The following is a 16581-nucleotide window of genomic DNA, read 5'->3' on the forward strand; positions in this document are numbered from 1 at the left end:
ACCAAACGTGCAGTACTGGACAACCAGACTGATCGAGCCCTCCCTAGTGTGTTTTGATATAGTCTTACGCCCGCAATGCGACCTGCTGGTCATTAACTTGGTAACCACGTCGCGCGGCGGCCATCTTGCGAAGTTGTTTTTTCGTTGATTTGAGAATTTTAGCCTTACCTGAAAAATGCCCAAGGTTGTGTCCCGCAGTATAGTGTGCTCTGACACCAAAGACAAAGAAGAATACAATCAAGGCGCAACAACTTTGACTGTTTATCACTGTCTATGCGGACAGATGGCTTTGATTCTAGGTAAGATTTGAAACATTGACTCAAATTCGAACGATTCTAAAACTCTAAGCAATCTTGCTCCTTGTACCTCAGAAGGTGGTTTGAAATGATCGATTGTTCCTTCAAAAAACAGTTTGTAATTTCATACAAGAGCAGTTCATAATTTTTTTAGTAGCCTATTTGTGTGTATTTTAACTCTAGACAGTACCCTTGAAAAGCTTCCTTTGCGAAGAACAGACCATGCAAGAGTCATAGACGGTTCAAAACATGCTTACAAGCTCACATGTGATGATGGCGACACTGTTTTTTTAAGAAGGTACATTTCCATCTAACCTTGCACGGTTATGGATTATAAATACATCCCAGTGTTTATTAACTGCCCTATAAGACGGTTTGCTCTGATCATTCCCGTAGAAGAATCTGTTACGTACAGTGTATCCTGAAGGTACTGAGGTCCAATATGGGAGATAGCCTGATATTTTTCAAATGAATGAATGAATGAAGGACTTTATTAAAGTATCAATAGTATTTAGCTTGAAGAAATCTAATTGGGGACACTGTTTGCCCATTAAAATATACCTAAGCTACATAATGTTAAAAATATTTACATTTCAATTCATAATGTATAGAATAGATAGATAAATGAATAAATGAATGAAGTATAAGAACTTAGTTAAATAAGCTTATAAGATATCAAATATATATAAATGTAGAATTCAAAGCAGCCTAGTGGCATATATCACAGCTTTTACAATTATTTATTAAGAGTGATAGGTCTTTGCTCTTAATACTGTTTTTAAAACTCATAAAATCAGGATTCTTTCTATCGCTTTGTTCTAATTTATTCCAAAGATGGGGCCCAAAGTATCACAGAGAATGTTTTCCATTGTGTGCCTGTGTTCCTTAGATTATATAGTTTCAGGGCAGTATTGAATATTTCAGTTTTATAAGTGGGCATAAGTCCTTTCTTACTTTATATGTGAAAATGGTAATGTTTTGAAACTGTTGTAGTAGACCTGCTCTTGTTAGTAACTTACTGTAGGTCTTTAATTTGGAAGAGCCGTATGCTTTGAGTTTCTGAATCATTAGTGCAGGGTGCAGAAAATCAAAAGCTTTGCTTATATTGGTGTATAGAACAGTCACATACTCGTTATTGTTGGCAGCCATTTTTCATTCCTCTGTTAGTCTTATTAATGTTATTTCACAGCTATGTGTTTTTCTTTGGCCAGATGTTTTCTGGTTAAGATGTGGATCCATGGTTTTCATGATTTGCTTGGAAATTAATGATTTTAATATTTTAATAGAGTTCAGTACTGTTAAAGGTTGGTAATTTCCCCGGTTGGTTTTATCTCGTTTCTTGAAGGCAGGGGTCCACTCCCTCATTTTCCACATGTTTGGCCAATTTCCCTTCCTAGTGATGGTGTTCTAGAGACTTGTTAAGGACAGTGCCAGACCTCTGGTAGTTAACTGTAGAACTTTTGGAGAGATTCCATCCCACCCTGTGGCTTTGTTTCATTTAACAGGTTGTTAAGTTCCTATTTTTTCCTTTTTTTTGGCCTGCCTCCTATATTCTCCTATTTTTTCATGAAATTCCTAGTTTTTCAAACACATATTTCCTTTTGTTCCTACCTTCCATTTTTCATTCTTCTGTCCAATATGGTGCATCTTTCTGTTCAACTCTCATCTTCATTTTTGGCATATGTTCTTCCAGTACACTTTCAAAAATGGTTTCCATGGGTCATATTGGTCCTTGATGGCATCAAATGTTTTTCCAACAGTCTAGGGAGCATTTGCCAAGTCCTCATTAAGCTGATCCGTATCTACATTTTTCAGGCTTCTGAATTTGATGGTCTTTTGTCTATGCTGTAATGCAGATTGCTTTAAAATGCCATAAATAAGGTGGTGATCAAATATCTCTGGGTTAAAAGAGCCTCCTGTCATGAAAAGGTTGGGTTTGTTGGTTAAAATAATATCCAGCAGTGTCTCTGATGTCGGTGTAATCCTTGTTGGCTTGGTAATTAAACATTTCATTCCATGCACTTCTTCTTGGTCAACAGGTATTTTCCCTTCTCTGCTCCCTTCTCAAATGTTGTTTTTGCTTTAAATATGCTTATGTATATATTTAACAATTGGCTCATACGTCAGGGTGCGTTCATTGAGATATGAAGCACGCGGGAAGTTTGGAGAGCATGAAAGATGCGTAAGAGTTGCTATCGGCTAAGCCTTGAGGAACTCTAGCTTCTTGAGTGCTCTCCAAACTTCCCAAGTGCTTCATATCTCGATAACTCGATATATAACATTTTCAACCCGATAGAAAGTTTTTTCTCTAGGGATTTGTTTGCTGATGTCATGAGTGTGCACAATAGGAATATGAAGCACACTCGCGCAATTGAATTTGATTACACAAATTTACTAGCTATGTTATAATTACAGTTGACCTGTGGAGATCAAAATTTCATTATAGGCCAGGTACATGTATGTAGCCCTCTACACCTTAACATTGGTGTATATTTTCCATACTGTTTCCTTTACATTTCCTTCATCACTGACAAGAAGAATTTGTTAACTTTCACAAGGGTTTTTTTCTACAGTGCGATCATTTCCTTTATTTTCATTGCCTTAATGTTTGATTCTGTGGGGATACTACAGTGTATAATGAGAAATAGTACAAGCTACATGTACATGTTCATCTCAAGGGTTAAGAGGTTAATGCTTGCACTACAACAAAAACAACACTAAAAATAAACACAGCTGGCAGAAAAAGTTGCAGAAGCTCGTAGAAAAATCAAGATTTAACACAACTGTATACATAATTATGTTTTACCATTGTAGCTTCAGCTTGTTCTCTGACCGTCTTTTTAATTTCTTTGAACAATTTGATTTATTTTACATTGAAATACAATTTTACAGTCCTTACTTACATGTACAACCAATAACATTGTAACTTGTTTACAGCTCGTTACTTACTAGAATGTGATGTATTGTTTGTTTTGTTTCTTTTACAGGCCAGGTGGTATTGAGAGACAATTCCGTCTAAAATGCAAAAAGTGAGTTAAAACTACACTATAAAATGTAATCTCTATCAGACTGTTTATTTGTTTTTATTCTCTCAATCATGTTAAATCGATTCTCTTTAACAAAATAAAAACATCAATTTATATTTTAGAGGATTGCTCAATGCTAGTGTGTGTTGAGGAAAAAAGTATTAGACTGAAATTGAGTTTGAAATTTAGAATTGTCTAGCCTGTATACTTTGCATACATAGACTTTGTGCATATATAATTTCTATATCATGCTGTTACTATTTGTCCCTTACTGACGTCTGTAAATGTTTACAACAGGTGCAAGCTATGGCTGTTTTACAGATCATTGAAAAAGGACCAAACTGTTACTTTTGTAGTAGATGGTGAGGAATTTTATGCAATTTCTTAAAAAGATGTCAGTAGCTTATCATGTACATGACTGAATTTTAAGTTTTTAAAAAATGATTATGGACTTAAAGTGAGTGATAAACTTGATTTTTTAATATTATTGTACATGCACAGTATACCTACATGTATATTGGTTGTTTTTTTGTTATTGGAAAAACCTGTAGTTTGAGCCTGGTTTGTATAACATAGGAAAATTAGAACTGAGACTCATAAAACAGGAAATGCCATGACTGAATGATTGTTGTAAAATAATTTTCCAGCAAACTTCTTTATCTGACAGTGGTGTATGGAAAATATTGGGCAAGTCCTGTGATGTGTTGTTTTTTTTTTTTTTTTTCACTCATTTTTTTTTTTTTTTGTGTGTTTGAATTTTTTCAGGAGCATTGATTCAAAGTGGAGATAACCAAGTTACCAAAACTGTTAAACCCAAGGCAAATAAGGTATATCATGAAAGGAATTATGTATCTGTATTACATGATACAAACATTTGGCTACAAAAGTAGTTGGCACACATCCAAGAAGCACTTTAAAGGAGGTGTTTAGAAATGACATTTGAGTTAAAGTGAATTTGGTTACAGTACACTCCTTCCTTCATTCAATGTTTTACAATCACAACAATTAAAGAACAGCATTGTGCAGAGGCAAAGTTGTTGAAGCGAAGGGTATCAGTGAAGAAACTGATATGCCCTTTTCCAGAATATTGGAATTTTGATGGTAATGTACATTTATCCACAGTTTTCTTGCTGATTAGAGGTTAAATCAGCTTATTTACCCTTTAACTCCCAAGATCTGATTGTGAATTCTCCCCTCTAGCTGCTCCACATTTCCTTGTAAATAAGCTGAGAGAATTTGGTGTTAGATCAAGATAATGTACCTGATAATTTTGAGTATTCTAATTTCTAGTCTGCTGGATAATGTATGGTTATTGTAGGGAGAAGTTACTGATTAATCACTTTTGGGAGTTAAAGGGTTAAAGCTGGAGAGGCCCTAGAAGGTCTTGAAAGCAAGGCTAGGGGGTGAACTGGGGTATTTAAGCATAAAAATGCATGCATGTAAGGCATATTGGAATAAATATTTCCTCCATGTTAATTTAAGGGACTATCAATTCAATCTATATTGTGTACAACTTGCTTAAAGCATTCATTTATGAGCGGAGAGGATGGCTTTGGCTCAGAGTGGAGTTTGGAGGCCTCTATCAGGACTCATCTATGAAATTATAAAATTTTAAGTTTTAGGGAAAAAATTCAGGGAAAAGTCAGGGAATAGCAAAAACCTAATTATCACTGTGGCAACCATGGGTTTGTTTGTTTGCTGATTTTGTCTACCATTAATTTTTTTTGCTTTATCTGTATCTTGATAAGGTCATGGTCACAAAGAGAACAAAGGAATTTGGTAAATTTAGCTCTGTGACTGTGTCTACTATTGATGAGGAAGAAGAAGAAATTGAGCAGGTTAGTGAGCTTTGAGTGTTCCCAGATAATCTATAGAGGTAATCTGGGGGTGTATGTGAACCTTTTGCTTTTCAAACAACAAATTTACTTGAAAGATATCTTTTAAAGTTGTGAAACAGCTGGTATTTGAGTTTGGCACTGCTTGTACTGTTACAGGTTACTTACTTTTGGCAATACAATACAAGGTCATCAATAAATTAGTATCTTATGAGAAGCTCTGACCTCTTTCTAGCGAAGTCAGCAGAAATCAATGAAAAATTATCCCATTGCCCTGGAACTCTGATGAGACTGTTGGGATAGTAAGATGGATTCTGGATAAAATTTTTGCACGGTTCAATAATATACTGTATTGTTTTTTGGTATTTCAGTGGTTTAACATGCTGACCACAATGTTTCGCCTTGTTTTTGTTTTTGTGTTTTTTTTTCGTTTTAGCATGAAGTTGCATCATCATATGCTCACAATGCCCAGATAATTGAAAAGCAACTTGAGCGAAAAACAACCGCACAGAAAAGGGCAGCTATAGACCAGGTAAGAGTGTTATAATTTTACCTTCCATGTAATAACTTTTCATTTTATAATTTCAATCTGCAAATGTGTCTTTTTTTTGTATTCAGTAATGCATGTTTGCCTTTGAATAGGTATTGTGCAAGTCACTTCTAAAGCTTGGAAGGGATTTGGTAGAAGGGGAGGGTAGACAGATAAAAAGGCAAAGACAGATGAACGAATTAGAGATCAAAAGCTCTTTCATTTAATTGATTTTGTTTGTTTCTTTTTATATTGCAGATTAAAGAGGATCAATCTAAGAAACCAAGAGGTACACTCATTGATCGAGACTAGTCTCGAGTGATGAATGTCATCCACCTCCAATTAAGATGTAACAAGAAGTGCCTTGCCGTAGTGGGCCTCAAAATCTTGTTGGAGATAAAGAGTAACTGGAAACAGATTATCATGATCCAATGCTTCAATATTTGATGACAACAGTTGACCAGTGGTCAGCAATTCCTTTTAAGTGTAGAGACTTTAAGAGCTACAGGTAGAGTTCGTTTCAGTCCAATTGTAAACTTTGGTAGCCGGATACAATGCACTGAAATTATCTAACAGTTACCTACAGAGTATTGTACAGAGTTTTGAGTTCTTGAGAGAGAATGGTGTATTTGAAGATCGTAAAAATTATTCACGAAGTCTTGAAAAGGAGGGAAAAATCTGGGGAGTTTCCCAAGCAGTGGCACTAAGTACTTCGTCACTGCACAGTATGTGATAATTTTGAGAAGCTTAAAATGTTATAAAATACCTCGACACACACGTCGCGCATGCCCGTTGTTTAAGCACTGTGTTATTTATTACATCTCTTGCCTTTCATACGGAAGTACATAAAACGCAATTGTCTCCACAGACCCTATAATGGATGAACACCTTGATTGTTTTTGTCTTTAGTTTATTTATAGTCAATGTACAAAGGAGGCAATACTTTTTTAGATTAATTTAAAAAAAATCCCTCAATTTTTTAGCCTCTTTTGTTTGAAATTGTCACAGAGGCAGTTCTTAAGCAAAATTATTCTAAGTTTGCTTTATGTACTAAATTAATTAACAAGCAAATGGAAAAAAGAAACACATTAAAAACAATTTCATCGCGATGTTTTTTCAATTCTCAAATTTAGTCGCCTTTGTCAATCAATAAAAGTTCAAAAGTAATACTACATGTGCGTATTAAGATGTATTGTTATTGTTCAGCGGTGTTTTTTCATCAGGCAGGAGCACTTCCTTCAAAGAAACCGCCCTGTACTCTTTCGTCTTTTCGCGACGCTTGTAACTGACGTACACAGCTACGGCTAAAATTCCCGCTAAAACTGTTGCGCACACGCTAAGTGCAATTGCAGCGCCTTGCGACATGGGCTTGGTTTGGTCTTCTGATACCATTTCTTCCGAAGAGTCATCGTCGTCTTGAGTGGCAAACGAGGCAAGAGTCCAATCAGCATTCGAATTGTTCCTGTACCAAACTTCACCATTTATTCCAACAACCATTAGCGTTTTTGTTGCCTTTGGGCTTACTCCCGGGCGAGCATTGTAGGGAGGTCTTCTCACAGCTGTGCGAGAGAGTTTCGCTAAAGAGTTCGCCTTAACGCAATAGTTTATCTCACATTCATTGTCAACTGACAGGAGATGCTGGGTGTACCCGCGTGGGCAACTTTGTGGGGCATTTACTATACCTGCTAAGTTTCCCTTAGGAGATGTCTTGGGTGTGGTTTTTCCGCTTTTTTGCTGATGGTTCTTGTTGGGAACAGCGAGAGGATTTCCAGACGAACAACTGAAAAATCCGCCGAAACGCAGCGAGAACTGGTACCCGAGTTCATAATCATCACTCAAGCAAACGTGAGAATGGCTTCCAAACGGCAACGCGTAGAACCTATGCGGGCAACTTTGTGCACCAGTCACAGGGTTTGGATCATGTGATGTGTAAACGCCTCCAAATAACATCCCACTGTTTTCGCCCACAGTCATCGCAGCAGCACACCAATAGGGTGCAATATATACCATACTGTAATGAAAAATGTTTTGGCATGAAGTATGGCAGCAATCTTGTAACAAAAAAAATCCGCATGGACGACAAAGTTTGCGGCAGTGTGTCTGGTGATACGATTTTGTTACTACCGGCCTTTCGCCTGACTGTGGTTTTAAAAGTTCCACGGCTTCGTATCCCTCGGGGCAGGAAAAATCGCCCGTAAGGGGGTTTTTATGCTGTAACTCATCGCATAAGTTTCCCGCTGAGTTGAAGCGACTTGCGTAACATTTTTGATACACTCCCCCAAATGTAAAATTTGTTTGTGTTGCGTGACAACTGCCGTCATTGACGTTCGCATCGAAGTTGAATCTGGGCGACGTCTCGTCAGTACATCCTGCAACAGTATTTACTTTGTAATATAGGCGAGCAGCTCGCTGAACAATCTTAGCCAAGCGAAACACTGTTGGTTCTGGTAAGCTAGGCAGAGTGGCGCTGTTGATAACGTAGTAAAGGGGGTCGCCGCTTCTGTCAATAGCAACTAGCTCGTTCGTTAGACTGTCCTCCCAGTTTTGGACACTAAACTTCGATCGGTACGGTGGACCGCCATAGGTTAATACGCGTGAAGCGGTCCGACTCTTCTCAAACTTGTGAACGTTCTCGTTGCTTACATTGTGTCCGAAACCAGCGCCAAACTTAAGAGACCGAAAAAAGGTTGCTGTTGCGGCTACTTTTAAATCGTGTGCAGAAAGCGATTTGTCCTTGAGAACATTTTCTTTGATATGAGTTTCTTGAACGAGCGCTGCACCAGCATCAACAGAGGTTATGATGTGAGTGCCGTATTCCCTGACCAGTAACTGCGCACTGTACCACGCTTGTTTCGTGCGATTGTTCTGCAACTCAGCTGCGATTTGCATCAACCTGCTTTTAAAGACAGGATGCAGACTTGATTCGGGATGCGTTTTTACCACGTACATGAAATGACGGAGTTGAACTCTCGTTGTGACAGCCTTGTCGCCAACTTGCTTTTCTTTGTTGTATTTAAAGTCCTCAGCAAAGGAACCGCTTACAACTGAGTAAGATGCGTGGAGATTGACGGAATGAGCAGTCGTGCTCGTGTAGCTATTCCAGCGGTCAAACACCTCTGAGGACATGTCCACTTTACTGCGTTTGACAGGAATTACGAAAGCGTTATCGGGTAAAAGATATTTTCTGTCCGCGGTTGTTTTACACCGGGAATAATTTGTGGCCAGCACTTGCCCCATCTCGATATTTAGCAAGTTATCCCAACCGAAGCCAGGAAGAACCTCGAGAGTGTTTACGTCGTGAAAAAAGAAGCAGAATTTTGGATCCCCGACTGGATATTTGTTCCACCAAGGCAATGGCGGCCAAATTGACTTGGTTTCCATTGCTGGTTGTGTAGCAATGGCGGGCTTACCTGAGTGAAGATCATTGCAGAAAGACCTCGTCATATATGAAGTCAATACAGAAATGGCGCAAAGGTACACCGTTGACATCGCCATGAAAATCCAGTTTATTGAAAATCAATGCACAGAATGTTATGCGTAGAAACCGGGACATGACTTTGTACTTGTCATGTTGAAAAACACTGTGCAGCTTAAGTCCTTGCGGTTCATTGTGTGACTGTAGTAGACAACCCGTGGAGTGAAAAATTAAATTTGTAAGCAATTGCTATGTATCTTTTTGCGCTAGGGCTTGGAAAAGTCGTAAAACCTTATTAAGATACGCTTAAAAGCCCTAAATTACAGTAATTGAAACAATAAGATGATAAATTTTAATTTTTTTTTATAATAAACGCCGCTGATCATGAATGAGTTTCTTCTCTTTACCAGCCGTAGACAATTTTGAGAAGGTACCAAAGTTCGCCCTACACATTATACGCGTACGGAGAATAAGAACCTACTATTTTCCTAAGCTATAAGTTCAGTTGTTCCCACCAGGATTTGTAGAATTCGGTTTTTTTTTTCTTCTTTTAACAGGAAGAAATTCACTCTTAAAAGTCCTCCCACTCTCGGAGGGGTTCCCGCATGAAGCCGGGGTCTGGGCACGTCGCGCTAAATACTGGTCACGCAACGGAGTTTTGCGTGACGAGCACAAACCAAGACCTCGACGTTTAAGCAGCTTTCTTTCTTCACGGTTATACTATGACCCCTGGAATCGAGATGGAGGGCGGTTAAAACACAAGTTATATGCGAAGAATAATCTAAAAGCAACTCAGTATTCTCTTATGACACGTTTTAATATCCAATACCTTACTGTCATTTTTTGCTACTCAGATACGTTTGTTCAATAAAAGTTTACGTGTTATGAAAGACATGGCGAATAACCTCTTCCTCTTTTTTCATTTGTTTGTTTGGTTGCTTTATTTTTTCCCCATAAAATTCTGCTCTATTTAACACCTCTTACAAGATAAATTATCGACCAATTCTTGATAAGCGTTACACTCTCATTAAAAACCCATTGCATTATCAAGTTGACGTTCAGAGAGAAAATGTCACAATTGAATTAACAAATTCCTCTAAAGTTCCTTTAATTTACTTTTTGCTTCCATTCATAGACACAGAGGTCAGATTCCAGGAGCTAGAAGCCAACCTTGTCTTTGAATTACGTTACCTCACATGTTTCTCCTTCCATATCATGCTTTGAAGATCTCGAAAATACGCAAACAGCTCTTACAGCTATCTACGAATTTCCTCAGATTGACCGAAAAAGGTGCGACAATCCACACGTCGTAGTGAATAAGTTGTTTGGTAGAGAGAAGGTTATAAGTGCTTGAGCTGCCTGATTTTGACTAGGGCCTTCCGCTGTTGTCAGTTCGGTAAAGCTTCGCTCGAGATGTCTCTTTGCGCGTGAGCATCGTTTGAGCGAGTGTGCAGTCAATTCAGGAAGCCCACCGTATTTAGCAAAAAAAACTTTATGAACGTCCGACCAACTGTAATAGATTGTACCTCTCTCATTTCGTACCTCGCGCACACCAGAGAAATCTCCTGCGGCTAAATTCCAAGCCCTCTGGATTCGCCCAAGAGGTAACTCGCTCACTTTGATCCGTAGAAACTTCTCTCTGTGGTTCCTGATCCACGATGGAAGCTCCGGCGCACTGGTATTCAAAGTGATCCATGTCCATAGCCACCCGGGTAGATACCCGTATTTTCCCGACGAGTAAAATCTCTCAGATAGATAAATCTTAGTCAAAGTGCGAGACATTGAAACCAGCCGGTAGATATCGTAGAATGACTTAAAAGGACGTTTTATTCGAAGATTCAGTTCGAAGTCTCGTCGAAGGCGTTCCTTCCATAAAGGGTCGCTAAATCTGACACCATCACGAAGTCGTCGACAAGTTTTACTGAGTCGTATAACTGATCTAGCGTCCATGTATGTCGAAACGTATAGAAGGATTTCATTACTCAGACTCGTGATGTAGCAATTGTTTTCTTCAGCTTCCTCACCGAAAGGCAGAACTTCCTCGCTTGTTGACGCCTTACGTCGGAAAGAAGACGCCATAAAATTGGAAGAAAGGCTATTGCCACTGGTGACAAATTTGCTCTTCGCCTGCGCGATTTGCGATCGTTAGAAACAATTTACTTTGTACATGTCACAAGAACTCGCCTGACGATTTATTCTCATTGGATGGCATTAACTGGAATAATGAACTCAAATTGTTTTATATTGTTTTTGACTAATAATGAAATAATTTCTGTGACGTCGCAGCTTAATTATAGACGGAGAAAACCCAAAGAACTTAATATGACCTCTTGATGAGTACACTCATCCGATAAAAATGCACAACATGTGTAAATTGGCCAGAGTTCTGTTGGAGTATGCTTCCTAATTCACGTGCGCGCGCTGTGCTGGTGATACAATTATGACGAAATTATTGAGCAGAGACAAGCCGCCGTCAAACAACTAAGAAAAGAATGGCAGGCCCATCCAAACCTTCTATTCAGGGAGGAGCTATCATTGCGAAGAACTATCGTCTCCTAGGAAAGATTGGCGAGGGATCGTTTGGAGTAATATTTTTAGGAAAGAACGTCGAAAGCAGGGAACAAGTGGCGATAAAAATCGAGGCAAAGGAATCTAGCCAGCCTCAGACGCTACCAGAAGAAGCGCATTTGCTTAACGCGTTGCATTCTACAAGCGTAGACGGGATTGTGGTAGGCATAAACTTAAAAATTCATTACCAAAGGAAATCTTAGAGGATTGCTTGTCATGGTCCAATATGAAAAGTGCCTAGAAAAAAGGGCAAAATTACAGATCATTGTTTGTGGAGATACTGAGATTTCCCACAGTTCTTTATGCATGTTGACGACTTGAGAAGTAAAATATGTTTCTGGACTTCAATGCCATGAAATTTTAATTATCCCTTATCCTGGCAGGGTGGGTTCAGAGAACCAACATGTGGTACGTATTTTTGCACTCGGGAAGAGGGGATTACCTGTCAGAATGTCTAGTTTCATGGTTGACCTACTCTCCCAGTCAGATTTGTGGGACAGTAACTGCCTCCACTGCCCCTCAGTGTCGGCCTTCAAGACGGCAAAGACACTTTGGCAATTAAAACTTCATAGATGTTGTGTCCCAACTAATTATTTCTGGGAGTGTAGTAAGCGTTCGAGGACTGATCATACTTCCCTCATGAAACTTTTTGAAAGCAGCATGGATCTTGATTGTGGAGAACCAAAGGCTCTTAGCAAAACTCGGCGAAAAAGTAAATTTCAAAGGTCGCTTTGAAATCAAGCGATATAAGGTGCTTATCATATTTTTCTTCGCCTTCTCTAGGAGGGCTTTCCACAGGTACTATGGTACGGAAGAGAGTCGAATAATAACATTTTAGTCATGGAGCTTCTTGGAGCTAACTTGGATCAGCTGTTACATAAAGTATCAGGGAAGTTTAGTTTAAAGACCGTGATACAACTAGCTGATCAAATGATTGACAGGATCAAATTTGTTCATGAGAACGACTATGTGCACCGTGATGTCAAGCCGGAGAATTTTCTTATGGGTCGAAGAGACAAAACGGATAAGGTAAGCAATCATCCAGAGACATGCGTACAATTCGTTCTTTCAGGAGTGCTTATTGTGTTTACATTGCAAACGGAACACAATGGGCAACGGGATGTGAGGAGGTGGGAAAATCTGAGGAGACGAGTGGGGAGCGTGCCACAGCAAAGATTACGGCCAGCCGTGAAGCTGAATTCTTGTATACTTGAAAATATAATATAAGATAGTTACAATACAATAGGATGTAAACGAACGTGTTACAAAATGAATCAAATAGACACATTAAAAACGATATAAAATGAAATATTAAAAAAAATTAACGATAATAAAAAATGAAAGGAAATAATGATTTTAAAAAATAGATTTTTTCAGATTGCATTAGAATTCTATTTGACTCGCTGTAATAAGAAAGATGAAGTCTTTAGATCTTTGTTGACCACAAACTCCTGCACAGTTGGAGAGACATCAGCACCATAGCTTGGGCTTTCAGAGCGATATGTTGAAAAGAAAAGGATATGCCTGAAATGGTGCCCTCGTGTGTCAAATAATGACTTGTCGTTAGCACTTCCTGTCTTGATGGGAATGCTTGAGTAGAAGTCATCTTCTTTATGCGCATGCGATGTACTTGAGTGTCGTATTTGTCGGTAATTCAAACTCTGACTTTACCACCAGTTTTTAAATCTCTTTCTTTATTTTAGGTTTATTTGATTGATTTTGGACTTGCCAAAAGGTTCCGAGACAAACGTGGCAAACACTTGCGCTTTCGACAAATAGAAAATCGTGAAATCACCGGAACAACCCGATACGCAAGCATCAATTCACATAAAGGCATGGAGCTGAGTCGAAGAGACGATTTAGAATCTCTTGGTTATGTACTGTTGTACTTCTGTAAAGGTTCCTTACCGTGGCAAGGCCTTCAAGCACGCAATGATCAAGAGAGGTATAAATTAATAAAAGAGGGAAAACTTTCCATTTCCGTAGAATGTCTTTGTCACGAACTTCCCGACGAATTTAAAGATTACCTAAACTATTGCAGGGGATTAAACTTTGAGGACGAACCAAATTATGAATTTATAAAAGGTCTTTTTAAACAGCTGGCCTCGAAAATTGAAATTGAATACAATGGAGTGTTCGATTGGGATCAGAAGGCAGCAATAAGTAATTCTAAGGACACTGAACAATTAGAAACCCTTAAGAGAGAGAAGTTCATCTTTAAGTAATGTAACAATAGGTTTGCATTTTGAAATTCACAACTATAACTACATGTTAATGTCTCTCTCAGTGGATGCTATGTGTATTTATTTATGTATTTTGCTTTCTTTTCGAGTGATGAGAGAAAATTAATGAAAATTCGCGACTTAAAATTGGTTTAAGTAACTGGCCGTCTTCCTCGGAGGTGAACCAATTGCAAGTAGTCATTTGCACGACTGAAGTATAAATTACCTCTTATGTTTTCACATTCTGAGCTGTCAACACTTTATTCTCGACCCAATTTTGTCTTCCATTGACGCTTGATTTTACTTGATACGCGAGTCTACCATAAATAAAATCATGTGTAAAGCTATAGCACAGCGAATTCTCAAGGATCGAGGTATATCCAACAAGAATTCGATAGGAGCTACAGAGCAACTGTTTTCAAATGAATGTCAAACCTTGGACGTGCAATGACTGATCGGTAATGTAATTTGATATCGTGTTAAGTGGTTATAGAAAAGTAAATACTCTTTTCCTGAGTTTTCCGGTGCATCGCAGAGGACTCTATTCCTGGGGAAATCAGTACGGACAGTGCAATCAAGCTATTTCCAACACGAACCACATCTCGGATACAATGTGTCGGATATATGCTTGAAGTAAAACCGATTTTGGATGCGAATCTGCAAGTCCTCTCGATAGAGTTGTCGCCAGATTACCATTTGAAGACAAGAAAAGGTGTTAATGACATGCTATTAAAAAAGTGATTTATGTGTAATAATTTAATTCTACAAATGCAAACGACTTATTCGAGAGATAATTAATTTTTCGATTTCGCCCGTTAATCACTTGACGGAAACGGATTGAGAAAGCGTTACTCATTCGTAAGTGAAATCAAAAAAGTATTTCCTTAACTCAAAGTGACGGAGATTACTATGATTAAGTTGCTTTAAAATCCAGACAAAAGACGACAACGTAATTAAAAACGTCGTAGTATTTGATGTCACTTTCTGTTGCTTAAACGTTTGCCAAGCGTGTGAAAAGTAAACATTTGTTACAGTACAATAACTGTTGCGGAAAAGTCAATAGCAGGCTACAGTGCTCAGAAATACACAAGAGCAATTCGAAAAGCATCAAAGAAGCGTTGCGCGTGAGTACGTGAAACTAAATGACATATTTCCTTCGTCGCAAATGACGTAGATTAGGATAATTAAGTTGCTATAAAATCCAGGCAAAAACCGAAAAACGTTTTTAAAATAATCTCAGGAATTGAGATAGAACAAGAAATCGCTCTCACTGACATGTGCGCCAGTTGGGAAAAAGGTAAACGCTAGCTTACCTCACAGTAATTGTCGCGAAGTCAACAACAGACAACTTTGTGCCGATAAGGCAGTCAGGTTCAAACAGAAACATTGGATTAGGCTTTTCACATGGGAACACTTTTGACAGTTTGTATTCTCTCAATTATTAATGGATTTGCGTCCATCGCAGGAGCGATCGGAAACATCCTGGTCTGTTGCGTTCTATACCGAAACGAGGAATTACAAACAGGTGTGAACTATTTCATCCTAAACCTTAGTGTGGCGGATTTAACAGTGTGCACCATCGCTCAGCCGATGTACATTTATTATTTAAACCAGGAGTGGAGCGCTAAGAACTTTGCAACTTTCAAGCTTGTCTCGTACTTTCCTTTGCATTTTTCCTTCTCAAATCTGTTGCTACTTACGGTAAATCGTTTATTCGCTGTCTTGTATTCTTTCCGATATGGGACGGTTATGCGTGGTAAGAACGTGGCAGTGATCGTGTGCTTGGCATGGGGAGTTTCAGCTGTCCTGGCAATCGTGCTTGCTGAGTCTCCCATTCAAGAAACGGCTCCGTACTTTCACCTGGCAATGCTGCTCACGTTTCTCACAATATATTTGAAGATTTTTTGTATAGCCGAGAAGAAACGCCGCCAGATTGTCTCGCAGTTTGAGTCTGTTTCTCATAACTACAGAGTTGCCAAGGTCGCTCAAGATTATCTAACGACGCGCACGCTAGCAATTCTAATCTGCGTTTCTGTGGTCCTTTTTCTTCCCGATTTATGGCTCCAACTTACAGGAAGCGAAGACTCCACAAGATTTTACTGGTCTTTCACGACGATGTTTTTAAGCTCTTTTTTAAATCCTTGTGTGTACGTTTGGAGAAGCGGAAAGTTTCGGTCGGCGCTGTACAAGACGTTTGGTTTGTCTCGAGCGAAAACCAGGCTTGTTAGGCGTAACCAGGTTAAAAGGATAAAAAACATAGATGGCGTATTCGGCTCATTGAAAGTCATAGACCTAGAAGCTCTTGAACACAAATAATATTTCGTTACAAAAGAAGAATAAATAAATGGTTTTCGAACGTATTTACACCCTCCTCATAACTTTGACTTTTCTTGATAAATGAAGAATATACAAAAAGTGATTTAAGGCGTGTTGTGTTGTTGGCGTTGTGCCTTGTGTGTTGCATCTAAAAATACTTATGGGCAAAAAAGACCAAAGATCTTCACAAATTTTTCATCAAAATAGTGGGTAATAAGACAAGAGAGCTCTGAAGTACTTTTTATCAATATTAATTTTATCATCGTCATTATTGTTATCATAACAACATGATAAGTTATCATTGTAATTTTATCATTTGTAATTTTAATTAATATCAGCTCGATAAGAGGAAAATGCACTGGTCTGCGGGTCCA

The 16581-nt window shown here is 38.6% G+C and overlaps 5 protein-coding genes across 5 annotated transcripts; 3 read left to right on the forward strand and 2 right to left on the reverse strand.

The window, feature by feature from the left end:
- The first annotated feature begins 113 nt into the window (after window positions 1–113).
- On the forward strand, window positions 114–6844 carry LOC131785226 (STING ER exit protein). The gene is made up of 8 exons (XM_059102073.2): window positions 114–299; window positions 480–594; window positions 3284–3325; window positions 3620–3684; window positions 4088–4149; window positions 5071–5160; window positions 5594–5689; window positions 5945–6844. Exons 1-8 carry the CDS (start codon window positions 176–178, stop codon window positions 5996–5998), a joined length of 648 nt encoding a protein of 215 aa, XP_058958056.1. The 5' UTR covers window positions 114–175; the 3' UTR covers window positions 5999–6844.
- Window positions 6845–6868: 24 nt separating this feature from the next.
- Window positions 6869–9130, reverse strand: LOC131785200 (macrophage-expressed gene 1 protein-like). Its single transcript, XM_059102051.2, has one exon. It carries the CDS (start codon window positions 9128–9130, stop codon window positions 6869–6871), a length of 2262 nt encoding a protein of 753 aa, XP_058958034.2.
- Window positions 9131–10373: 1243 nt separating this feature from the next.
- On the reverse strand, window positions 10374–11180 carry LOC136280412 (uncharacterized). The gene has a single exon (XM_066165443.1). The coding sequence runs from the start codon at window positions 11178–11180 to the stop codon at window positions 10374–10376; it is 807 nt and encodes a 268-aa protein (XP_066021540.1).
- Window positions 11181–11593: 413 nt separating this feature from the next.
- On the forward strand, window positions 11594–13894 carry LOC131785201 (casein kinase I-like). Its single transcript, XM_059102052.2, has 3 exons — window positions 11594–11830; window positions 12453–12698; window positions 13373–13894. The coding sequence occupies exons 1-3, from the start codon at window positions 11594–11596 to the stop codon at window positions 13892–13894; spliced, it is 1005 nt and encodes a 334-aa protein (XP_058958035.1).
- Window positions 13895–15295: 1401 nt separating this feature from the next.
- On the forward strand, window positions 15296–16207 carry LOC131785202 (alpha-1A adrenergic receptor-like). Its single transcript, XM_059102053.2, has one exon. It carries the CDS (start codon window positions 15296–15298, stop codon window positions 16205–16207), a length of 912 nt encoding a protein of 303 aa, XP_058958036.1.
- The last annotated feature ends 374 nt before the right edge of the window (window positions 16208–16581 follow it).

Source organism: Pocillopora verrucosa, chromosome 4 (genome assembly GCF_036669915.1).
Source record: "Pocillopora verrucosa isolate sample1 chromosome 4, ASM3666991v2, whole genome shotgun sequence".
Classification (NCBI taxonomy): Eukaryota; Metazoa; Cnidaria; class Anthozoa; order Scleractinia; family Pocilloporidae; genus Pocillopora; species Pocillopora verrucosa.